Below are 26,006 nucleotides of genomic sequence, written 5' to 3'. Positions count from 1 at the left end.
TGCAGCAATAAGCCCTGAATCGAGCGCCTTGGATCTCTCCGGACATCCACCAATCAGCCGTGAACCACTCGGCTTCGTCCTCCTTCGGTTTTGCATAAAACCTGGCGTGCACCACCACGCCTCGGATCGAATATGACTTCCGGACATCATTTAATTACGTAATTCTACGTTCGCCGCATCTGAGGTTAGGTTTCAGATAGCATAGTTCTGTTTCAAAATGTATCGTCCTTCAACGAGTGGCCGTTCGACCGAGGGCTGGTTCGACGCATGGCCTAGATATGATTGTCCAGAAGTGTTGAAGGCTACTTTCCGGAAGGCAGGAATCATGATGATCCATTACATCCAGGGCAGTGGTGGTCTTATTAGTCATTTAGTCGTTTAGTCATTTGGCAGGCGACCCAACTTTTACGAGATAGCGGTTTACAGCCAATTCATTTCAAAATTTACGCACAAGTGAACCATTTCAAGGTCAGCGACGTATAGACGTATCACGTATATTAAGCATTTGCCGATGGCTGATATATGTATGATGGCTGAAAACAAGATTCAAGGTAATATGGTCATATACTCAGCATAAACATCTTCAAAATAATGATAATTCCCGGTAGTCTATGGCTCTATACGAACATTCGATGATTATTTTTAACGTTGCAGAAAATTTTTCGTGTTTAATTGAATCGTGCTGAGAGTAACTTGTACTCGAGACTCAAAACATACAGCAATGTATCAGATTACTTGGCAAATTTTCTTAAAAAGGAGATAGTTGTCCGACATTAGGAAAGCCATTGAAATCTTTGAAAACTAATTCTTGTGTGCACGTGAAATTTCTCTCTCCAAAATCGCACTACAAACTTAAGCCGACTCGTGAAGTTAGGGTCAATTATCATTCTTTTGAAGATGTTTATGCTGAGTATATGACCATATTTCCTTGAATCTTGTTATCAGCCATCGGCAAATGTTTAATATACGTCTAAACGTCACTGACCTTGAAATGGTCCAGTCGCGTAAATTCTAGAAATAAATTGCATGTAAATCGCCATCTCGTAAAAGTTAGGTTAGGATATCTCGATCTTGCTAGTGTAACATGAGGGTAGGGTCCGTTAAGTCCAACTATTTGTTTTTTTTTTAGAACAAAACAATTTTGTTCTAAAAGTGTGCCATATAATTTCTGACTGTCACGTGATAGTTTGCGTTGAACGCGTGTAGCCAAAGCGGTTGAAAAACTGGTCTGCTTCTTTCGCACAAAGCTCCTTGTCAACGAATCCCTTGAATTTTTTTTGAAAGATTTCGGGAGCAGTTGGGAGTTACTCACCATTAGCGTTTCAGCGATAGTTTATTTGAATGTTGCCCGACATGTTTATTGCACACATACTTATAACTTAGCTGCAATGCCGTAGCAACAGTCTAGGATCAATCAGGAATATAAATAAATGTAATATTGCTGTCTTTGTTATTTCTAGTCATTTGAATTTCTGAGGGCATTGTGATAATGGCATTTACTCAATCATTTAGCCTGTTACTCAGCAACGAATCTGTAGAAGAATAATATCCCACACCTGATAATTCTACTTGGTCGATGAGTCAGTTAATACCTATAGATAAAAACGCAATTTGTTTTTATTTAATGTCTGATTATAAAGGGGACATCGCGAGCCTAACAAAAACTCGTTGGCCCATTAATAAAGGCATTATGGTTAAAAACTTAAAACCCACTTCACTTTTTGTTTGTTTAGGGAGGAATTTTTTAGAAAGCAGCTAGAAAATAGTAACAATCCATTACTAGAATAAAAAAAATAGGTTTCCTTCTCAGTATTTAATTGGAAAATAATAATTTTTCAATAGTATTTAAAAATAAAACTTCTAGAGAAAAAAACTGATTCTGCGACGCGTTTGTACTGTACATGATCACTACTTTCGGCAGGCCCAGCTTAGACTGTAGCTTGTAGGAGGAGCCTCACCATCGAACCATTGATGACGCGCAATGACGTCCACGGTGTAGTGCCAAGTTATGTTTAGCTATTTTACAATCAACGTTCGTTTACTCGATTCATTTATGATGAATTTTGCCATACAGTAATGGTTACAAATGAAATGGATATATTCAACCTAATGCTTGAATAAAGTCTTCTTGCGTATAAAAAACACATCTTTAATCAGACACGTTTGCACAAAACGTTCGTGCATTACGAACAAAGTTGAAAGTGCAATGTTCAGTCAGCCTGACAACTACTTGGTATTCCTTTCTTATAGATATAAGGATACTGACGGGTAACACGGTAATCACAGACTAATAGTGCGTAGACTACAATGACTTTTAAAGTCTGCAATTCATTGTGACAGCTTAGTAGACTTCCGCTAGATTCACATTTCTATTTGCCTTCACGCGTGTTTTGATTAAACGTAATACATTACATGCCGTTACCTACAATTTGGAACGTATACGTTCCATGTTATATACAAACGACGGACAATAAATTCACTTATTCACTACTCATTTCTCATAAATTCAGAAAGGCAGACAAATCATTGACATACGCTTTTTACAACTTCTATTGTTATTCCATTCAGTGATTCACGGTCTGCTTGCTCAAAGGCAATTTCACTAACATTTGACCCCACCAACGCGTCAAGCTTTCGTCAAGCTTGATCACGTGTCTGATGCATGCATGTGAGAATTTACGAGTTCATAAAGCGAAATGACCCGGTAACAATATAGAGATAGATAACTTCATAAAAGAATTTTAGTTGATATTTGATTAACAAAATATCACAATAGACAATGAATATTCTCCTTTTTTTGACAAAATCAAGTTTGCATGATGTAAAATTTTTGATCGACTCGTTTCTACCAGATTTATATGGGTTTTTACTTCTTTGTACTCTCTACTACTAGGTTCTCCTAATCTCCTCTACTAGATAGATTCATCTCTGCTTAATTTAGTGGTAATTTATACACATAAATTTTAAAAAACAAATGGGTGAACAAAATTTAATGTGACATTCATATTCGAGTTAGGTTTCATAAACATGGGTTGACTTTTTTAATAAAGAAGTATCTGGCAACGGTTGGTGCTCCGGGAACCAATCAGACATCCCTTTTAGTATCTGCGGCCTATCATAATACGACGAAATGGTCAGTCAGCTGAGGGCCAGAGAAGCTGTAGTGTGTGTATGAAAGACACTTGACCTACTGTTTATTGTTTAGTGCTTTGAACAATGTGTTGTACGTCTTCAAAATTCGGTTCTACATCTGAATGAGATTAATAGAATAATTTTGCATGTAAAAGTTATGAGTTTAATCACTAGCTTTTTTTTTTTTGTAACATATACTGCTCGATAGTCGGTTGTTGCCGTGTGACGGTGTGATCATGTTGCTAGCCTGCTAGGATCATAGTAGTAGAATGAGCTTCTGTTAACGGAAAATGTTCTACCTAACTTATTCTCTTTCTTAAAATATTCAAACCTTTTTTATGTTATGTTTTTTGTATGCCTAATATTTCTAAAATATATCTTACTTTCCTGTTCATGGCTCTAGACGACATAACGTATTATTGATAGCCTAGATTAAAATCAGCCTCAGTTTAAAGCCTTGAAAAATGTGTCAGAACGAGAGCTGGGTCAGGCCCAGGGGTGCAATAGGTATATTGGTAGGCTATATCATATGTGCAAGTTTGAGTAGAAAACTTATGCCTTATAGGCATGATAACCTATGGTTTTTTTTGGAGTAAAATATGTTGTTGATTGAGCAGTTGACAAATGCCCACGGTCCACCTAAGTACCTACATAGTTACTTACTAGTTACTAGTATGCTTTTTGCTTGACTTTCCTAATCGCTAATGGGAACAATTTTCTAATATTTTTGGTTATTCCAGATTTCCTGAGAGGCTGAGAAAATAATTTTGCCACATGGCAGTTTAAATCAACCATTGGTGTAGTTTGGTTTAACAATTTGGCAATGTTTAGGCCAAGCAAATGCCCAATGCATCTTCTTGTGAGCCACTTGCTCACTCCCAGGCTAATTGCAGGAACTCCTGCAAGATGTTGTCTGCATTCATTGGTCTGTATCCTATTATCCTATATATATTGCAGGAGACCATTATTTGCTTATAAATAATTTATGCAATCAGTAAATTTCAATGCAATATAAGAAATGACAAATGATGGTAGTTATGTAAACCTTCAAACAAATGTGATAGAATAATAAAAAAAATTGTTATATATTTTGTTCTAAATGCATTTCATGCAAGTCTTTCAACTTATATATAATTTGTTATTTGTTTAATCATAACAGTAATACATATCTACTATAATAATTTGCAGGCAATTAGAGGCTCCAAGATGGTCTTGAAGCCTCTCTTGCAGTTAAACCAACCATCTGTGACCAATAACACTATACGCTGCCTCGCTTCAGTGAAGTTGTCCCAGCATTTGGAATACTTCTCAGCATCTTCTGAACTTACAATGCCTGCTCAAGGATCAATGTGTGTGGGTGTATTTGTATTACATGTATATGCTGCTCAGCACCCATTGTCTGCAATAGTACAATTTTTTGTCTTTGATATTTATTTTATTACACATTGCAATTGTATGAACTTAATGAATGATGAATGTACAGAACAAAATTTTTCATTTGGCTAAAAGCTGATATTTGAAAACGCATTTAAAATATTATTTTCAGACCACAGGAATTTGCTTTTGATCAGAATGAATATTTCTTCACATCATTGTTCATTCATATACCTAGCATTTTAACTTCAAAATCAGATAGGTTTACTTATTCCTTCCAATTGTTGCATTGTAGGTCAGTGGAGCTAGTGATGGGGCTCGTCCTCTAGTGCTGCTGATGGTATGGCTAATGAGCAAAGATGTCCACATTCAAAAGTATGTGAAATTTTACAACAGCCTCGGTGTAGATGTTCTCAAAGTGCGCATCTCACCACTTGAGACTCTGAATCCTACTAAAGGATCTCAGGTAAAACTTTGTTCTGGCACTATAGACAAACGTGTTGATAGGAATATTAATTATTTGCTATTTTCAGGTCTAGCTGAGTACTTAGAAATTGCGCTTATGAAATGATGATATTATATTCATCTTCACATGTGTAGAGTTGGAATGAAGCATTAATTTATGTATTTTACTCAATAATAAAGAGATTATATCTCATGCAAGGTAAATTAAATTGCAAATGTGTATAATTTCTTGACATTTTTATCAGCTTGTGGCTGGCAAGTTCTTGGAATTTCTTCATAAGAACCCTTCCCAGACTCCCATTGTTGTGCATGGATTCAGTGTTGGCTGCTACCTCTTCTGTGAAGGCTTGGTTCAGGTGGAGCCCCAGTTGAAAGCTCAATATATTAACTAGCCTAAGTTATCTAAGTTACTGAGAAGTTACTGAGAAGCAGTTACTTTTCCTACTCTTTAAAATATTCTCCCATCATATACATGCATTGTTACTGCATGAGGAACCTTTCATTTAATGAGTATATGTTATTTATGTCAAATGGTAACAGTATCTTTAATTTAGTACTTTTGCATTCATTGTAAACTGCGCAGTCATTTTCATTTAAATATAAAAGAGTGATTGAATATCAATTAACGGGATTACAAATTTATTTTTTAGTCATGATACTTTCATACCACTTTTTAGTTATAGTTTTATAAATGTAAAAATAGATGAACTTGAATTTGAATATTATTGTTTGCAAAAAGAATAAAACATACTCTCCACATCTGTAATTTTTTTTTGTTTCTATAGGTATTGTTCATGGCCTTATTGAAACTATGTTCTGGCCTCCAATTTCTTCAATAAAATAAATTATTTTGTCACAGATTGACCGCAACTTTACACAGCATGGCCACTTGCTTGACCGTTTTGTGGGTCAGATCTGGGACAGTGGTGTTGACATCTATGCCATTCCTGATGGCCTATCAAAAATTGCCAGAAGTAAAGCCTCCCAAAAACTCATCAAACACTATGTGGAGTGAGTTAATCTCCAGTGCTAAGTTGAAATATTGTACAGAAAAGATTAAGTTGCTATAAATATTAGGGAAAGCACATGTATTTCTATTAGTCTAAATATTGTCAAATTAGGCTTTATATCTTCTGTGGAGGTTCATCATTCTGGCTGGGCTCTAGCAGTGAGCCTGATTACCTTGGGGAGTGGAAAATTATAATTTTCATTAGTTTACTATCTTGTTTGATTGCTGAACCTTCATAGTTGCCATTCTTTCTCCAAACTATGACACCTTTTAACAGCTAAGTTTATTTTTCAGACATGGTTGTTGTCTCTCGCGTCGATCTAATATTAACCATGAACTGCGCAGATGGTATCTCAGGTTTCGGTATGATTCAGCAACGGTCCACTACGAGAGGGCGAGTAAAATGCTCAATGAAGCTTACCTGAAAAAGCCTGGGCTTTTCTTGTTCTCCGATAACGATTCAATTTCTACACCTGACATGAACGCCTTTGTTTTGAATAACTGGACAAAAATGGGCATACCCGTGAGTAATAGGAAGCAGCAATGTTTAATGAGTGGACCTTATCAACTTGAAAATCCTACAAAAATGTTTAACAGCCTGCCTGTTTAAAATTGGCTTCTGTTAAAACTAGATGCTTTCGTTGCGGAAACTAAATGATTGAAGCATGCTTTCTCATTAAATCATATTATTTACTTTATTCATATTTACTTTATGTGGCGTATCATTCGATGATACCGGTAATATGTAAGCCGTCAATGTGATTGCTTACTCTTTCATGATGACAAATTTTGCCTATCATTATTTAATGTGGTGATCAAGTTTTTATAATGTTTTTTTAATTTATTATTTTAATCTCTGCCAAGGAGTTTAGGAAAAATTTTTCATAACGAGTTGTTCGATTTTCACGTTGCTTTGGACTGAAACTCAATACCAACGGATCGGACCTTGAAATACTTTACCTTCAACACAGAACACACGCACAAAATTACTACGTACTTAAGACTTAGACGACATATTGCATGTAATGACAGAGTGTCTAAGCAGAGGGCTATTCTGCAGGAATAATAATTAATCGTTGATGGAACTTGTTTTCCGTGACACGCTCGCTTTGTGCTAGAGTGGTTAAACCAGGTTTTTTATTTTTGGCACAAATGTGCTAACTCTTGTGGCATTTCCCACACCTTGCCCATTATCTTGGCACCCGTCAATACCATTGCTTCCACACCACTTCACCGTGGATTATTATGTAATATAGGTACGTATAAAAAAATAATTTATGTGATAATAAGTATATGAAATTTACACTTTCATGCCGACTAATCACCTATCAATAAAAAATTATTCGCGGTGTCAAAGCTAATCATTGCAATTGATTGCAGGTTTACTCGAAATGCTTCACGGGATCTCCTCACGTCGGTCATTTCTTCCGTCACCCTTCAGCCTACAAAGAAGAAGTCACTAACTTCCTCCACACCGTCGGCTTCTTGCGGCTGCACGAGAAGCATGAAGCCACTGCCTAGTTCTTCTTCCCAGGCTTCAATTGTTTTCAGTGCACCGAGTCTTGTTCATTGCTTCATTGTTTGTGGTATCTATTCTGACACGATCTATTCTTCTGGTGCCCACGCGAGATATTTTTATCCGTCTGACAGGGGTTCCGAAATATGTGTTAATTACTGCACAATCTCAATAGAGAGAATTAAGCTTTTACTATAGTTATCTTTTGTGTCTATATTAACTTTATTTATTGTCTTGTCTATCTGTTTTGTGAGTATTGCTATTATTTATTTCACAAATGACTAGTATTAATGCCAATATCGTGGTGCTGCTTTACGAACGTTATTGTGTTCCGAAATAGCCATAAACATTCAAATGTCTTCTACGATCAACGTGTAGTTATTCTATGAAATTTTAAAAATCAGACTTGTATGTTGCAAAATATTTAACCTCTACGTTACTAGTTCAGCCACTAGTTCTAATTTTTGTTTCTGAGTGAAGGTAGGTGCATCTCGCAGACGAATTATTTGTATTTTTTCGAAATAACTCTCCTCCATTTGTTGCTTTTGTCAACGTCAGAAATCAACTTATTGAATTTAATTCATAATTTGAGTCATATTATTTCGCAGAAACGCGTTTGCGTCGTACGTGAAAATGGATCTGATCGTATGAATGACTGCTGCTTCATTGGTGCTCATAGATGAAACATTGACATGTGCAGAGCTACAGCGTAGCGTTGCAAACCTCAGTATCGCAGAGTCCTCCTCCTCCACTTCATCTTGTAGTTTTTCATTATTTGCCAGTACATTACTTCAGTGTTACTTGGGCATATCACTACTTTTCTGTAGTAATCCTTTGGCAGGATACTAGGTACTCATTCGAGTCACAATATTGGACTCCAGCGTGAAGCAACATTACATCAGCATCGTATTTAATACAAGCTTATCGTTGTTTAGGCCTCAAATATTCTAAGTTTTGATTTAATGCAATGCACGCTGCGCAATCATAGTGATATATAACACTATTATAGTCTTCCCATGATATTCAAAGGAATGCGGGTTCATTTACGGCTTCAGATGGAATTACGGCCCGTATTTTGAGACCGGGTTTCAGGTATGATTGTTCAATGCCCTTGGTAATTACCGGGGTTTCAAAAATTTTATGAATCTCAAAGTTGACAGTTCACTTGCTGTAAGCTTTGTCATGTATCAGCTTTTTCGCAATGCGCATAAATTGATGCTACTTCTCTGACGTTTTATTTACGAAACTGTGCTTGTTTATAGACTCCCTTGGACTCACGAATGACTGAACGTTACCGATTACTTACTTATGTTTTCATCAATATTATTATATAATGACTAGGATTCTTGAGCATCTACACCTTTTCATTATCTTCAAACATTGAAATCCTTTATCTTGAATTATTACCATTGCTCGATACATGCACTGTGAACTTCGTGCATGTACGAACGTACATGCACGAAGTTTATGTCTCAACGCCAACTTAATGATCGTGACGAAGTGTATAACAATGTTTTTTTGCATTGGTTACAATCGTTTGTTGAAACCGATTTTAATTATTTATTAAAATGTATTTTAATGATTTATTACAATGGATAACAATTGTTTATTACAGCGAATTGCAATGATTTACTTTTATGTATATTTAGTGATGTAAAATGGTAACGTTTAACCGTCACCATACTTTCATTTCACTGCCATGCCACGCTACGTCTACACGAGTGAAGTGGAAACCTTTACATTTCTCAATGATGACCTCAAGTTTCCTGTTTTTAAAGGTTGCTTAACCTTAGTTTCACAACGGTGTTAACATTTACTTCAGTATATAGCCATATTATATAGTATATAGTTGAGGTTAGTGCCATTTATGGTTGTGCAATCTTGTTATCTTGTTGAAATCAACATTAAATATTCAAGTACAAATTTCCCTTTATTTTTGGTTGGCGCCAGAACTGTTCAGGATAAAGACTTACTATGAATCTAGCGTCCTGAATTTTGGAGCACAATGCCTAAAATGATATGTGAAGAAATTCGTAGCATTAGACCTTGACTTTGACACCTTCTAATCTCGGGACCATTAGTCTTCATCGATCTCATTATGTCGCAGCACCTGACTCGTGGTTTTAGTTGCTTCGTAAAGAGAATGTAGGACCGATGAGTAAACATGCATGTACACTCGTGTGGGCGCGTGTCTTACCGTGTCAATGATCTCTTGTACACTTGAATGTTTCCATTTCTTCGTTACGTTTCATGCGCCGTCGGTCTGAGATTCTATTGCTGCTAAGTCATTGGCGGCGTCAGTGCGCTGGCAGATATGAAGTTGAATTTTCTTCTCTTTGTGAGGAATACTGTTGAAAGTCATATTTACTAATTTGATGGTTTCAATTCAATAAATTGAATGTTACCGCCGGGGCAAGATTTTCTTGCTGGGGATGTGATGACGCGCTCCCCCGGTACCCGAGCGTCTTTCAGTGCAGTCGCGTGCACAATAACTGCTGTCGACTTGCACATAAATCAATTACGTTCTTAATATCACCACTGAAACACTTCATAGGTTTCTGGAAAGTTAGTGAGAAAAGACTAACTTTCCAAAAATTCTGTAAGGTTAGCCTGAAAAACCGGAATGTTATGTGCGCTGGCTCTGTGGAACTAACGTTGAGCAATTGATCGCGACCAACTTATTAACGTTTACTTCCATGTTGGTCTTTTGTGTTTCAGAACTTTTCCTGATTCTTTTATAAGAAACCGTGTTAATTCAAGTCACTATATTTATTATAATTTATAGAATAAACCTATTAAATTTTAGTTGATGAGTTGAAAGGTTCCTGAAAAATCAGTCGCAAAGATGAACATGAAAACCTGCAGTCGCGTCTTGGCGATGGTTGTTCCCCCAGTCTGCAGAACCGCATTGCCTTCTTCGGTGAGTAATTATTGTCTACTATCAACAATTCTCTTTAATAATAATATCATATTTTATTGCATTGTTGATTTTTTCACATCGTTATTATTTTCAAAGAGAAATTTCGTCGCAGACTTATTTTTTAAATTCTTTGGCTTTTCTCTTTACTCGGCCGTAGAGCGACCCGGCAGATTAAATGAAGCTATTCTTCTTTCATATGATAATCACCGTTTTTTAGACGGTGACCTCAACACATCTGCTGGCAATTACCCTCTGAACTTTTTGCTCTGGCTTTTATTAATATTGAATTATTGTTGTGTGATAATCGTGTGATTGCCGTTTAATTTGACAACCTTTGCCATGACTTGTAATCGTCGGGGGTGCGTTGCCTGCTGCGTTTGGGGACTATATAGTAAGTGCTCGTACATATCGCTACGCTGTCTGCATAGCTGTGACCACTCAGTACTCGTGTGCAGGCTTTACAATCCATGTACGGCTTCACCAACTCAGCCCTGGGAGCTCAACTGTTACGTCACTTCTCGTCTCTCCGCTTCAACAGAAACCTCGAGTTCTTCACACCAGCAGAAAAACCCATCGTCACACCCGATGTCAAGGGATCGTTTCGAGTAAGAACTCGAAACAAGTATAGAAGTTGTTTGAATTTGTTTACATATTATGTTGACCGTTTTAGCTGTGGTTTCCCTTCATAATGCATTTTAATTTGATTTGAGCCAAACTGTAATTAAAGACGAGTCCTGAACAGTCTGTGGGACCAAATTAGGAACAGACTAATCTCAGTACTATTGTTGAAACTTTATTGTTAGGCATTTCACTCCGGTAGGTATTAATTACTCGTCATCAACAAGTCATTTATTATTTTTAATTTTTGATCAAAGATTGAGCAGAGCAGCCCTGGCCGACCGCTGACAGTGTTACTGAGCTGGCTGATGAGCAGAGACAGTCACGTGAAGAAGTTCGTGAAATTCTACACTGACCTTGGCTTTGACGTCTTGAAGATAAGAATATCACCGTTTGACCTCATCAGACCTGTCAGAGGCACCCAGGCAAGAGCATAAAGTATTTAGCCGATAATTCCGTAATATACTATAATATATTGATAATATTACGATAATAACGTAATATATTGACTTCTTATACGGCTTATACGGTCTCACTATCGAGACCTCTTGTACCTCTCCGCTCTACTGTAGGAAAACTTGCTGTGTTTTCAAATTATTTATTTATATATAACGGCTTTTTATTAAAACAAGAAAACTTATTGGAATTAAATATCATGATGCGGTTTCAATACATTTTCGACATTTTCCTCTTGACGAATGATTCAATCATCATAATTGTATTAATCCCAAACATAGAATGCGAACATATAAGGTTTTCAACTTCAAGCGCTAATAACCAGACGCCTCTTCCAACAAAGTCTTAACTACTCAATGCAGTTAAATAAGCGTAAATAATTATGACAACTTAAATACTTAACTTAACTTGATACTTAATGTAAATAACTAACATAAATAAATGCAACTAATAAAAGACAACTTAACTACTTAACATAACTTGATACTTAATGTAAATAACTAACATAAATAAATGCAATTAATAAAAGACAACTTAACCACTTAACATAACTTGATACTTAATGTAAATAACTAACATAAATAAATGCAATTAATAAACGACGACTTAACTACTTAACTTGATACTCAATGTAAATAACTAACATAAATAAATGTAAATAATAAACGACAACTTAACTACTTAACTTGTATAACGCCTCTCCCGCAGGTGGTGATGAGTCAGACGCTGCAGTTTCTAGAAGCGAACCCGTCGCACAGCCCGGTGTTGGTGCACGGCTTCAGCGTGGGGGCTTATGTCTTCGGTGAAGGTATGGTCATGGTGAGTTTAATTATAAACAAACTTACTTTGTTTATAATTGAATAGTTTGTTGCTATTCACTTGGTATTTCTTGAGTAAGACTTGGTTAGTCGTGTTCATGATATGGGAATTCAGGTCACTTGTATGCATCTATTGGAATTTTCAGTTTAGTTCACTGTTTTACTACAAGTTCGTTTTGAAATGCATGTAAGAACTGGATGAAAGGACGGAAAAATCATTGTTGGATAACAATTTCCCAGCAAAGGATATATCAGAAAAATGAGAACTAGTATGACCTATAATAACCGCGCTAAATGAGTTAACATAGCTTTTGTTCGTAATTTATGGCCCTTGTTGATTGTTTGATCACGAATAGAGGTTACTGGTCGGTGAGTAACTATCTATCCATTGATTCAGGAATGAGGTAGTAATTTCATGGATAATATGTTGTTTTTTATTAATTTAGATTTTGTTTGTCCAGATGGCCAACGATGAGGAGCGGTACAGTCCTGTGATGGAGCGTTTCGCGGGACAAATTTGGGACAGTCCCGTGGACTTGGAGGGCATCCCCTACGGCGTCGCTAAAGCCGTCACCGCAAACAAGCTTCTGCAGAGTTCCATTCAGTCGTATTTAGAGTAAGTGATGTAAAAATTCGTGAATAGTAGAATAGTAGGTCGACCGTCTTTGCCTTAAGTTATCTTTATATCTTATCTGGGTGATGATATTCTTTTTGACAACTCGAAATTGCCCTGTACAAATTAACTTGCTTGTTAAATTATTCACTTTTTCGTAGGATTCTATGCGCCACTTTTCTTAGATTATAACTCAGTATTTAATAATCACCAAAATGTATTTGTTTTCGCGCGTCAAGTGTCGTGTACACCGCGGTTTGAGCTCGAGGTTGCTTGAGCCAGCGTTGCTAGCTTCGTAAGCCTGTTGCTGCTTAAGTAATCAAGGGCCGTCCTTAATAAAACTTGCTCTAATATGTGTAGCGGCTTGAGTACACGTGTAGAGTTCTCGTCTCTGTCGGTTTAGCTGGAAAAGCCGTCAGTGGTTGGCGGACGGACCCACGAACTCTTAATTATTTTTGATGGTACGTCCGCTCCCCTGTTCTCTGCAAACGATGGACCTGGACGGTCTTGTTCAGAGCAGGTTATATCAGTGGTCGGGTTGACTGCTGAAGCCTGGCCTGCAAGATAGGTGCTTTTAATTTGTGCTGAGTTCAGATTTGCCATCAACTTAGTCGACGCCTGTGTACTACTTCTTAGTAATCTGAAGTTTTCGTGTTTGTTATTTCAATATTTCTGAGCTACTTTAACAAAACAAATTGAGCATAACAAAGTACGGTACTCAGTGCAAATTTGATATCTGCAGGAGCTTTCAGTAAACAAGTTTATACTTCACCACAAAAAAATAATAAAAAAGTGAAGCCTCGGAACCGGTACTTCTGTCCTGGTCCTGACTAGTTGGTGTAAGTAAGGCGTGAGATTGTAATGAGTAGCGCAGACGCAAGGAAATAACAAATATCGTCTCGGTGTTTCAGTTGCGTTCACCGAGACGATCGTTCTGTTGCCAGACCTGTATTCGGTGGACTCCCTCACCGTGTGAGTTAGCATTTAATTTCACAGTAGGTTTGTATTAGCTAAAGTGCGGTGAAATTCGCATAAATTTTTTCTTCTTTACGTTTGCAGATGGTTCCTACGTGCCCAATACGACAATGCAACGGTTCATTATATGCGGTCAAAGCAGAAGTTCCACGAGTGCTACGTGCGGCGCCCTGCACTCTTCTTGCTCTCGAAGGCCGACCCCGTCGCCACCATCGAGATGAATGCCGTCGTCTACGAGAAATGGGAGAAATACAATGTCCCTGTGAGTGAAATCTTCTTTAATTTGATGACATCTCGTGCTTATCGTACGGACGTTGCTGGATCTAATTTGTCTGACATCTCGTGCTTATAATACGGACGTTGCTGGATCTAATTTGTCTGACATCTCGTGCTTGTCGTACGGACGTTGCTGGATCTAATTTGTCTGACATCTCGTGCTTGTCGTACGGACGTTGCTGGCTCTAATTTGTCTGACATCTCGTGCTTATCATACGGACGTTGCTGGATCTAATTTGTCTTGACTCCTAAAACGTGTCCGTTCGTGCAGGTTTTCGTGAAGATATTCGAGAAGTCGCCGCACGTGAGCCACTATTACCGCTACAAGGAAGCCTATGTAGAGGAGGTGCTGACCTTCTTGCAGAAACTTGGTCTAACCGAGGAGGGCAAGAAGCGGCAAGTTGCGTGAGGAACTTAGCATCTCGTGCAAGCACACGTGACTAACGCATTTGCAGCTAGTTGATGAGATGCAGGATGTTTGATTCTGCTACCTACGACAAATGTATCAACTTGTACTTATCCGGCCCATTCATGTTGAATGTTTCTCAAGAAGCTACGAGAATGTAGGCGAATTAAAGACAGTGGCTCAGAAGGCAGCTGAAGTGCTCCTGCTGATCAGTCTTTGGGTTATCACATATTTGCATCATTAGGAGCGAAAAGATTGAAATGAATATATACATGTAGAGAAAACCAACCATATACTTATGAACTTATGGTGTACATTAAAAGAAGTCTCATTTGTGAACCGCACGATTTGAGTCACTGCGGTCGGATGGAAATTAGCGACTAAGGTCTCACATAAGATAGGAGATGATGAAAAGCCAGCACATTCTTGCTTCTTGTCTCGCATGGCAACTTGCCAACCAATCCGAACTTCGACTCGAAGCTTGACACCAGCTGCCCCAAGACCAGCTGCCACCTCATGTCGACCAGCTGGTGTCAAGACCAGCTGCCACCTCATGTGTTGACACCAGCTGCCACCTCATGTCGAGACAAGCGCCCTTCTCTTGTCTGTCTAATGAGACTTTGCGTGTAAGCAGTACCTTGCGAGTGCCCTCTACCACTAGACCGACCATGCTTCTGTAATATTTACCTGTGCCCCTCGTACACGGTCATACCAAAAGCCACATTTCAGTCCTAGTTTGATCAATTCATTGCCCCTCGTGTAGTGACAGGCTCTTACGAAGTAGCCAAGCGATCTCTCCGCCAGAAAATATCCATCCGCACAGTGAAGACTGCCGAGCACAACTGGGTCCTGTTGCATAAACCAGCATCAAAATCTGGCCAAGATGCACCATCAATGGTGAGAGCCGTCTTTCCATGCCGTCATCGGTTGTTCTGATCTATGAATTATGAACGAGTAAGCAAAAAGAACCCTATAGCAAAACTAACTTCGTAAATTGTATTTGTTGGGATTATTATGTGGGCTTGTTGCTTACTTTTATGCTTAATTTCAGCAGTTTATGTGGAGTCATAAATGGCTCACAGGCGTTGCAATTTATGTAGTCTGTAGAAACGAAGATGGCGATACGTGCTTTAATTTGTACATAAGTTAGGTTGTGATCTGCCAGAATTAGATACGTTCTTGCGCTATTGTATATGAGATTTTTCACTATAATTCTTTCTAATATAAGTTTTTACTTTCAAGTCCTGCACTGACGATCTTTGCGAAGATTTTTTTTATTCATTGATGTATTTTTGGGGGATCTTTCTCTTTATCGCCAAATTAACTTGGGTAACTAATTGTATACCTAAAGATAATTACTAAAACTAGCCTCGATGATACCAATTTCTAATTTCCCATTGCAAAGGGGTTAAATCTTTAAATAGTTTAAGTAGATTATTGGGGAATTCTTTATATTTTTTCATCTATCGTGTCCGCTGCATAAAGATCTATGAATCTCAGGGTTAACTGGTAATATCCCCTTAAATTATGATGCGGATGCTCGATAATTCGTAAGGTAAATCTTATTTTGACTACGCCACTAAACTAACTAACTAACTGGTGGACATAAAAACCTAAAATAATAAAGCGTTTAAAGCTCATTTGTCAACTAGATTTGCAACATTTCTACGATATGATGGAAATAAATATGGACGAGTGTCCGATAAGTACCTATCTAGCATCAATTTAAAATAAGGGTACAAATGTGAATTTTCCTATTCCAATTTTCAGTCAGCTCTTCAACAATCTTACGGGCCGTATATATATTTTCTTTTAGATATATAGGTACCGTAATAGAATCTACTCCAGAATGAGTCTGTTGATAAATTTGGAAGGTCAATATCTCACTGCCAAATATACTTTAAACCATAGGTGTCATCACGCTAATTTTCTCCTCTGCATTTGCGTTTAGCAAAGTTATGTTCTGCCACAAAAATAAGATTAAATGTTTTATTGAAGAGAAATAAAGAAATGTATTTTTGAATGCATAAATGCCGTTACAGATGGATAAAATGAAATCCATTACTAAATTTAGTTGATTTCACTCGCCATTTCTCCTCGTGTCACCCTGTCCGAGCTGTTGGAGGAAGGATTGCAAGATCGACTGAGGGTTGGGGCTCTTGAGGGCGAGGGTTTCGTGTAGATTTCTACGGGGTCATCCAGAGTAAAGAACAGTGGCATTAACTTGTTAGCTTGGCGGCTACGTGAAAAGTATAAATGTTATATTTTTTTATAAACTGTTAATCCTTGTCCACTAACATGTTATAGTTGTTGAGAATTTTCCTAAAATAGTTGTAATAGTCATTAGAACTATCGTTCTTAATGAAATTTAACAAATTCATATTACTAAATCACTTTTTTTCGGCAACTAATCTTTTGATCCAATTCCCCTATATGTGAGTGAAGCACGCGCTTCATAACGCAGGTGAAAGTAATGTGCTGCTCAAATCAACTAGGCATAACGTCGTTGGTAGACTGTTTTTTCGCAGCTGAGCAGCAAAGCATATTTAACGAATTTTTAGTTTATCCCTCGCCCACGCCGCTGCTACTACAGCCAGCACCTCGATCATGAAGCCTTAACCAGCCTAGAAACCGCCGCTCTGTGCCCAAACTTTTGAAGAAGCGACTAAGATATCGTGCTTACAACCGACGCAATTCCTCAACTTCAACGAGCGGCTTGAGGCGAACCGCTTCACGTCGGCCTCTTTTTTTCCCAAACTTGAATAAGAAACTCTTGCTAAAAGTTAAGCTACAACTTTGTTAAGAAGATGTCAAACGTCAGACGTGTGTTCTTTTTAATAGGACCTAAACTATGCTTTAATCATCTCACATGATCGCGCGCACTGATGCCACGTTGCAACCCGAGCTTCCACTTGACACGTGTGCTGTTGTGATTGGAGGAGGCCATGGTTTGGGAGCACGGTCGTGACTAGCCTCGATGCCTTGACGTCTGTGGACCGAGTCATTAAGCTACTCATGCTGTTGGTCAGCTGTCTCCTGTCAGTCATCTTTCTTCTGTCAGTCATCTTTCTTCTGTCAGTCATCTTTCTTCTGTCAGTTACTCTTTCTACTGTCAGTCATATTTCTTCTGCCAGTCATCTTTATTCTGTCAGTCATCTTTATTCTGTCAGTCGTCTTTCTTCTGCCTGTCATCTTTCTTCTATCAGTCATCTGTCTCTTGTCAGTCATCTTCCTCCTGTCAGTCATCTTCCTCCTGTCAGTCATCTTCCTCCTGTCAGTCATCTTCCTCCTGTCAGTCATCTTCTTCATGTCAGTCATCTTCCTGCCAGTCATCTGCCTTCGAAGATGGTGCGCAGTCGACCACCGTCACGCAGCACGGCAGCGCCAAACGCCCGCACGGTCGAGTCTCCTGAACTTCCATGTACGCGGCTTGGCGTGAGGCTCCGCCTCCACCCAAGCCGGCGGAGCACGCTTTACTGGCACACATGACTAGATTTCGCTCTTGTGACCGTGCAAGCGATCTTGTACAAGTGGTCGTGCCAGCAAATTATGTATCAGTGACCATACAACGGTTAATTTTATTGCTACTTATCATCCGTTTACGTCTAAATGAAGTGATAACGAACTTCTATTTATGACAACCTTAACACACCTGCCATTATAAGCTACCATTGCGATTGATTTTATTTTCACAATGCCACCACCCCAAATCCTCGTCTAAAATCCTGATTTTCGACACTGCTGCTACCGCCGGGGCAAGATTTTCTTGTTGGGGAAGTGACGCGCTCCCACGGTACCCGAGCGTCTTGCTATGCGAATAATGTAGGTTCTGACTTGAATGTTAGTCTTGCTACATGAAACGACACCATTGCATCTAAGTCGTTGGAAATGATTCAATCTTATTACTACTTTTATGATATTGATTATAAAATATTTATTCTTTTATTAGTTGAGAGTTTTTATCTCCCAGACCAGTCATGTTTTTTCATGAATTGTCGTTAGGGCCAGTTCCTATCTTTGACTCGTCTTGTCTTTCACCATTTGTGAATTACATTTGAGTTTCTTAACACCGTTAGCACTGTACCTCAATCTTGCTATTATATAGCAAATAAAATCTAAGTTGCATTTTATCCGTAACGAGCATTCCAGTAATCCACGCTAAACGAACTATTGATCCAAGATGCTGCTGTAGAATTAACATAAAAATTTTCATCAATTCAATATGCGACTGATTATTTTCGACGTTCGCTTCATTGTTGGTCTGTATTTTCCAGACCTTGACCTGAATTATTCTCAGAAACTCTCTGAAGTCGGGATTCTGAAATTGTTGTTTTATTTTCAGTTGGGTAATTGAAGTTTAGTAAATTAATTAAAAGGTTACCCAATAATTGGTCACCGAGATGAACTTGAACAACTGCAGTCGCGTCTTCGCTCTGGCCGTTTCTCCGGCCTGCAGAACTGCGTTGCCTTTCTCTGCGGTAAGTAATGATTTTCGATCAATTGTCGACTTTTCACTGGACATTTAAACGCTAACACCCGATGATAATTATTTAGATTAATTAATTTTTTGTATGTTTTATTGTGTTTATCAGAACCGATCGTCCGGGAAGTTTTCCCTGATACCTATTGAAGTTGACGACTTGACGTTATCGCCATTAACTAAATTTGCATTCGATCATCAGGCGGGACGATGCTAGACTTCAATTGCATTCAGTGGGCGTGTTAAGTATTTCATTGTATGCTTGCGCAAAATTTGTAATTTTTCAATCTAAAATAACGCTGGATAATAAATAATACATGCGCAGGCTCTACAATCCATGAGCGGCTTCACCAACTCAGCCCTGGGAGCTCAACTGTTACGTCACTTCTCGTCTCTCCGCTTCAACAGAAACCTCGAGTTCTTCACACCAGCAGTAAAACCCATCGTCACACCCGACGTCAAGGGATCGTTTCGAGTAAGAACTCGAAACCGGTGTAGAAGTTATAAAATTTTTATTTGTTGATAAATCTGTTTTTACGCGATGTGTTATTAAATGCATTACATTTAGTGCAGTTAGAAGATCTCGTAATTCTATCCACAATCCAGTATTGGAAGAATTTTTGCGGACCTTAAATTTTCTTGTAATCGGTCATTCGATGCCTTTTCAAATAAGGTGTCTTGAAACGTATCCTTCAAATCAAAACAAAAAAAAAAACTTACTTTAATCAGTAATGTAAGTAACCATGATTACTAGTAATGTAAATGCACTTCTTATTAACTTTTGACCATAGCTGCAGGAGAGCAGTCATGGCCGACCGCTGACGGTGTTGCTGAGCTGGCTGATGAGCAGAGACAGTCATATGAAGAAGTTCGTGAAATTCTACACTGACCTTGGCTTTGACGTCTTGAAGATAAGAATATCACCATTTGACCTCATCAGACCTGTCAAAGGCACCCAGGCAAGTACAGATCGATATTACTTACTTACAGGAATATCAACGGGATAGCGTTTTCACGTTTAGTTTCGATTTAAAATACGTTCTCGTTTCAAATTTTTTTGAGAATAAATCTATTTTACTGCCGTAAAGCGTATTCGTTTCGAGAACTTGCAAATTATTAAAAAAAAAAGTTCAATGTTAAGGGCAAGGAATTTGCAACAGTTCAAGGACGAAAGACAAAGAGTTGCAATAAAAGGCCAACTTGCTTTAAGAGCTAGCATACCATCATTATAGAAATCCTCGCGAGGCGACAGTGATCGCGACTGCAGGCTGCGGTACCCGACCACGTGAGGATACACGGAAACGTAAGGGCAGACCAGGGGGCAGTCAGCGCGGTCACGGCTAACATGGTGATTTTCAGTGAAGTCGTGACTACTATTCCATAATCAAAGCAGGAATTCATACGGTGTGGCGAGAGCAGTGGCGAAATGCCAAGGAAAACAAGTTAAAAGCCCTGAAGAACAATGGACGAGACTGGAAATCTTCCTACCACAGATCGCGATGTATGGAAGTGGCCCTGAGTAGGCTAAGGATTGGCCACACACGCCTCACCCACAGATACCTTGCAGAACGCCTTCCAATGTCTTACTGGTTACTGCAACGAGCGTCTAGTCCCCCTGTCTGTGCTATACGAGATAGTGGAGTGCTCCAACTAGTGTCGACAGAAGTAACTTCTTCCCAGATACCCTCCAACTGAACCTGAACGTAACCTTTGCCATGATCCTGAGGTAGATTTCTCGAATTAGCTTCAGAACAGACAGCGTCAAGCGATATCTAACTCAATGTAACCTACTCTCTGACCTTTAGGACTTATGCAATGATGGTAGCGCTAACCTCACACCAACGTTAAGACATGAACACTAACCTTAAGACCTCAAAACCAACTATAACCCTCACGACTGCGTGTCTACCGAGTGAACGACCAACATCGCTACCGAGTGAACTAGACTACAAGTCTGAAACTCCTCAGAACGACGGCGCTGCGAATTGGACTTATGGCCCGAAATGGATAAAGATTTTCTGAAGCTCTAGTAAATTTACTACTATTACTCTTTCCATATACTAAATGACGAAGACTTCTCCCGACACATTGTTGACACATCTTCTAACAATGATGGCAACGAAACTATTTCAATGTTAAATCAACCATATTGTTTATCCGTCGCTTTTAATTAACGATCGCCTCTCCCAACAGATTGTTGTGGATCAAATGCTGCAGTTTTTGGAGAGCAACCCATCCTCCAGCCCTGTCTTAGTGCACGGCTTCAGCGTGGGGGCGTACATCTTCGGTGAAGGCATGTTAAAGGTGAGTCGATGTGAAAACAAACCTATTCAGAATTATTACTCATCATTTCTTTCAGACAGCCATAGATTAGTCAGACATGAATGGCTTAGCTGAATTGTGTTCAGTAGTTTCTGCCTGTTAGCTTGCTTCGTGTATAAAAGTCGTAATTTATGGCCCTTGTTGCTGGTTTGATCATCAGAAACGAGTAGAGGTTACTGATAGGTGAGCAACTACCTATTTATAATTGATATAGGAATTAGGTAGTCATTTCAAGAATAATATATTGTTAATTATTTATCTAGAACTTGTTTATCCAGATGGCCAACGACGTGCAGCGGTATGGTCCTTTGATGGATCGTTTCGTGGGACAAATTTGGGACAGTCCCGTGGATGTGGAGGGCATCCCCAGCGGCGTTGCTAAAGCCATCACCGCAAACAAGCTTCTGCAGAGTTCCATTCAGTCGTACCTTGAGTGAGTGATATAGTAGGGAGCAAGACTTTTGTGTTGGACGTGTCGAGAGTGAGTCTTCTTTGTGCGAGGTATCGTGAGTAATTATTCAGCTTGAAGGATCTTAAGGTAGTTCTCTGCGTTAGATGAAACTCAAGTCAGCGTGATTTGTTAGGGGAACTTTAGTGAGTAGTTTTACTTTGCTAAGCTCTGAATCAATGAGCCTTCTCATAAGAATACCTGCAGGCCGATACGGGATTCAGGGGAAGACCGAGAGGTTAAGATCACAATTCTGGAGCAGCGAGTTGGGAGTTCGCAACCCGTTCTAGTTGTGATAATTGTGGTTGAAATCGGCGAGATGGCTAGGTGGTATCGAATGAGGTACAGGCCTACTCGGTATAATCAAAGCTGACACTACCATATTACATTCAAAATATAAGGACTCTAAAATCAGTGATAATTATACTGAGAGCAATGTCAGAGTCACTAAAACGATTAAAGACACCTCAAAACTTGTACCTGCTGTAGATTCACTATAATGAATTCCCAGCATTCTACAAGCTGCATAAGTTCCGTGAACAAGATTTTCCGCCTGTAGAGGCGATTTTCTAAATTTATCAGCAAGTGTTTTTTTTCATCCAACCTCTAAAGTTCCGGTTTCAGTCTTTTTATGCAACGAGACCTTCAAAATTTTTAAAGGTACCCGTGCCATTTCAATAACATACAAATTGTAGATTTAGTACCAGCAGCAAAATTAAAACATTACACAAAAGTTTTAGGAGAAAAAAAACGCTCAACTCGAAAACGTTCCACTAATAATTACTTATTAGGTACTGAGAAAAATCGGTTAACACTTCAGCCAGCAGAAATGGAGCCTCGTCTATCAGGTCGATGGTCATTAACAGCCGACAGCTTCGTTTCGTATATCAGCGCAAAGTTCATATATTGGGAGGAATTTTTCAGCTATAGTTCGTAACCCACATTAACCATAAGTGAAGACGTCGGCTTGTACGCAGTTCATTGTAAAACAGTACTAACACGCGCCAAGCTCGTCCTGAAGTTTCGCGGTTTACCTGAATTCTTCTCAATCCTAGATAATTAGTACCACTGATGCCAAATAATAAATCAGTAACCTTGAGGTAACAAACTTGTTTAACCCCAAAACAATTTTCCTTCAGATGGTTCCTGCGCACCCAGTATGACAACGCGACGATTCACTACATACGGTCGGCGCAGAAGTTCCACGAGTGCTACGTGCGGCGTCCTGCCCTTTTTCTGCTCTCGAAGGCCGACCCCGTCGCCACCATCGAGATGAATGCCGTCGTCTACGAGAAATGGGAGAAATACAACGTCCCTGTGAGTAGAATCTTCTTTAATTTGATGACATCTCGTGCTTGCCATACGGACGTTGCTGCATCTATTTTGTCTGACATCTCGTGCTTATCATACGGACGTTGCTGGATCTAATTTGTGTTGGCTCCTAAAACGTGTCCGTTTGTGCAGGTTTTCGTGAAGATATTCGAGAAGTCGCCGCACGTGAGCCACTATTACCGCTACAAGGAAGCCTATGTAGAGGAGGTGCTGACCTTCTTACAGAAGCTTGGTCTCACCGAGGAGGGCAAGAAGCGACAAGTTGCGTGAGGAACTCGAAGAATTTCACTGGACACCTGATCAATGCCACAGCGGCGGTGGATGGTAGTGCAACAGGCCAGACGTTTGTCGTATTGCAGAGACAAGTTATTCCTTCGTGCTCCAATTAGAATAGAATGTAACTTTCCTGTGGCAAATTAAAAACCGAGACAAAAAATTGGTACCAATGACAATAGGCTGTTCTTGAGACTTTCAGTTCAGTTTTTGTTCATCAGAAAGATTTTGGAGCGATCTGTATTGGGTCTGTCACACATTGGCAGCTAGCCAGCACTGCAGATGTTGAGCACGATGCTTATCTTTAAGTTAACGATTCGCATTTGATTATTGAGATTATTCCTAGATATCACGTTGATAATTTTAGTCAAGTGTAGTAAAGAATATTAAAAAAAAAAATCTGCACTTCCTTTACTCAACAAGGTGGCGATATCTGAAAGTGAAGTAAGATGGCATTCCGTTTGATGAACACAAAATTTTATCATAGTTCCAGTTCCTCATCATCAAAAGCAACTTCGCCATGTAAATACGTCAAAGATAACAAGCTTCCGATACCTTTCCAGAAACATAAGCCAAATAAGTTTACTCATAATGATAATCGGCAATTTTCCTTTTTATCAAATCTTAAACACACGTTGTCTCTCGCGAATCTTGACCGCCTAAGTCATGTTAAGAAGGGCTTGGGCCCGATTGAAAACTATGTCATTAAGCTTTACGAGTAGAAAAGATCAAACCTTGGCAAATATGTTGTGATTGAAAGAAATCTATGAAATGGACAAGTCTAGAATGTCAACAAAAGAAAACTAAGAACCAACTGAAGAAAAAAAAACCTAGATTATGTTGAGCTGCTAATCAGAATGGCGAGGTGATCGGTGACGCGGTCTCCTGTTGTCGAGCGAACGATCCATGCGGTGGGAAGGCCGGCGCGGTGGTGGAGACACAGACGACCTAATCAAGATACAGTGAGAAAGAACTTAGCGTAGTGAAGAACAAGTAAGTTTGTTTCTTGATGAAAAACTTAGGGTAGTTAAGAACAAGTAAGTTTGTTTCTTGATAAAAAACTTAGGGTAGTGAAGAGCAAGTAAGTTTGTTTCTTGATACAAAGGGTAGTGAAGAACAAGTAAGTTTGTTTCTTGATAAAAAACTTAGGGTAGTGAAGAACAAGTAAGTTTGTTTCTTGATAAAAAACTTAGGGTAGTGAAGAACAAGTAAGTTTGTTTCTTGATAAAAAACTTAGGGTAGTGAAGAACAAGCAAGTTTGTTTCTTGATAAAAAACTTAGGGTAGTGAAGAACAAGTAAGTTTGTTTCTTGATAAAAAACTTAGGGTAGTGAAGAACAAGTAAGTTTGTTTCTATCTAGATTGGCTCACAACCTCGTAAATTATGAGCAAAATTAATATGCGTATAGCGCTGTAGCGGGGATACTGGCCAGCTCCTCAATGATGAAATGAGACAAGCATTTAGTGTTCAGAAGTGCATAGAAGCTTTTGTTTCCATCTTGCATACTGATTAGCTTCCAACCTCATATATTATCGGTAAAATGTATGTTTTACAATTTACAATTACAAGCAGCAAATGACAGTAGTCGCTCGAACTTTTAAATGAATGCGAAGCCGCATTTTACCCTTGACACTGAGTCACTGTCCGTATCATTAATGTAAAGACGAATAATAATGAAGCCGATTCGCAAGATCGGCATTGCGCTGGAAAATAATTACAAAATATGCAAGAAGTCCACAGCAAGCTGCATGAACCATCAAAACCTCACCCATCAGAATGTTCAGGAGAACTGCCGAATTCCTCACGAACATAAAATGGTGATGAAACGGGGCAGGCTACCGGAGATCTCGACATCCTGGATCTGCAAGAAGAAAACTAATGAGATTCTTTGTCCTATTTTGATTGCAGTTCATGGTGAGTAGTGGCTATACGGCAAATTGAGACATAGAAGCTGCTTACAGTAACCTGGCAGAACTCAGTGCAAGAGCTATGCAGGATTCATACCCCACAAATATTCATATTTCCACACAAAAGAGGACACCCACGACCCTCCCCATGAAGACGTGGGTAACAACAACCTGCCCATCACCGAGCTCCCCAACCGGTATGTTTACAGATTACATATAAAAGTTAGATACAGATACAAAAAAATTAGATACAGATAACAGATACAAATAAAAGTTGGATACAGATACATATAAAAATTAGAGACAGATACATATAAAAATTAGAGACAGATACATATAAAAATTAGAGACAGATACATATAAAAATTAGAGACAGATACATATAAAAATTAGATACAGATACAAATAAAAGTTGGATACAGATACAAATAAAAGTTCGATACAGATACATATAAAAATTAGAGACAGATACATATAAAAATTAGATACANAGATGTGTATAAGAGACAGGCACCTCACCTGAGCAACGATGGCCACCCTCTTCTTGTGCAGCACCTGAGCAACGATGGCCACCCTCATCTTGTGCACCACCTCACCTGAGCAACGATGGCCACCCTCTTCCTGTGCAGCCAGTCCTGATACTCCTCATAATCTCTGAGTTCCTCG

At 38.9% G+C, this 26,006-nt stretch overlaps 3 protein-coding genes and 1 long non-coding RNA gene across 5 annotated transcripts; 3 read left to right on the top strand and 1 right to left on the bottom strand.

The window, feature by feature from the left end:
* The first annotated feature begins 3,872 nt into the window (after positions 1-3,872).
* LOC108665453 lies at positions 3,873-9,419 on the top strand. 2 transcript variants are annotated; one of them, XM_018152208.1, is made up of 7 exons: positions 3,873-4,057; positions 4,321-4,485; positions 4,802-4,972; positions 5,217-5,327; positions 5,831-5,982; positions 6,326-6,503; positions 7,361-9,419. In XM_018152208.1, exons 1-7 carry the CDS (start codon positions 3,956-3,958, stop codon positions 7,499-7,501), a joined length of 1,020 nt encoding a protein of 339 aa, XP_018007697.1. In that variant the 5' UTR covers positions 3,873-3,955; the 3' UTR covers positions 7,502-9,419. The 2 variants fall into 2 exon arrangements, with proteins under 2 accessions (XP_018007697.1, XP_018007698.1); XM_018152209.2 differs by lacking the exon at positions 3,873-4,057 and having other exon boundaries at positions 4,418-4,481.
* A 509-nt stretch (positions 9,420-9,928) lies between these two features.
* On the top strand, positions 9,929-16,493 carry LOC108665447 (transmembrane protein 53-like). The gene is made up of 7 exons (XM_018152199.2): positions 9,929-10,416; positions 10,872-11,021; positions 11,292-11,459; positions 12,199-12,309; positions 12,770-12,924; positions 13,981-14,158; positions 14,444-16,493. The coding sequence occupies exons 1-7, from the start codon at positions 10,342-10,344 to the stop codon at positions 14,579-14,581; spliced, it is 975 nt and encodes a 324-aa protein (XP_018007688.1). The 5' UTR covers positions 9,929-10,341; the 3' UTR covers positions 14,582-16,493.
* Positions 16,494-18,825: 2,332 nt separating this feature from the next.
* On the top strand, positions 18,826-23,839 carry LOC108665446. Its single transcript, XM_018152197.2, has 7 exons — positions 18,826-19,056; positions 19,384-19,533; positions 19,850-20,017; positions 21,252-21,362; positions 21,659-21,813; positions 22,968-23,145; positions 23,293-23,839. The coding sequence occupies exons 1-7, from the start codon at positions 18,979-18,981 to the stop codon at positions 23,428-23,430; spliced, it is 978 nt and encodes a 325-aa protein (XP_018007686.1). The 5' UTR covers positions 18,826-18,978; the 3' UTR covers positions 23,431-23,839.
* On the bottom strand, positions 22,588-25,641 carry LOC108665448. Its single transcript, XR_001930444.2, has 2 exons — positions 25,202-25,641; positions 22,588-24,381 (listed from the first exon to the last, which is right to left on the bottom strand). It is a non-coding gene; the product is annotated as an uncharacterized LOC108665448 (long non-coding RNA).
* Between the last annotated feature and the right edge of the window lie 365 nt (positions 25,642-26,006).

The sequence above is a fragment of the Hyalella azteca genome, unplaced genomic scaffold, assembly GCF_000764305.2.
Source record: "Hyalella azteca isolate HAZT.00-mixed unplaced genomic scaffold, Hazt_2.0.2 contig520, whole genome shotgun sequence".
Classification (NCBI taxonomy): domain Eukaryota; kingdom Metazoa; phylum Arthropoda; class Malacostraca; order Amphipoda; family Hyalellidae; genus Hyalella; species Hyalella azteca.
The sequence above is the reverse complement of the archived record's forward strand: the minus strand, read 5'-3'. Positions and strand labels throughout refer to the sequence as shown.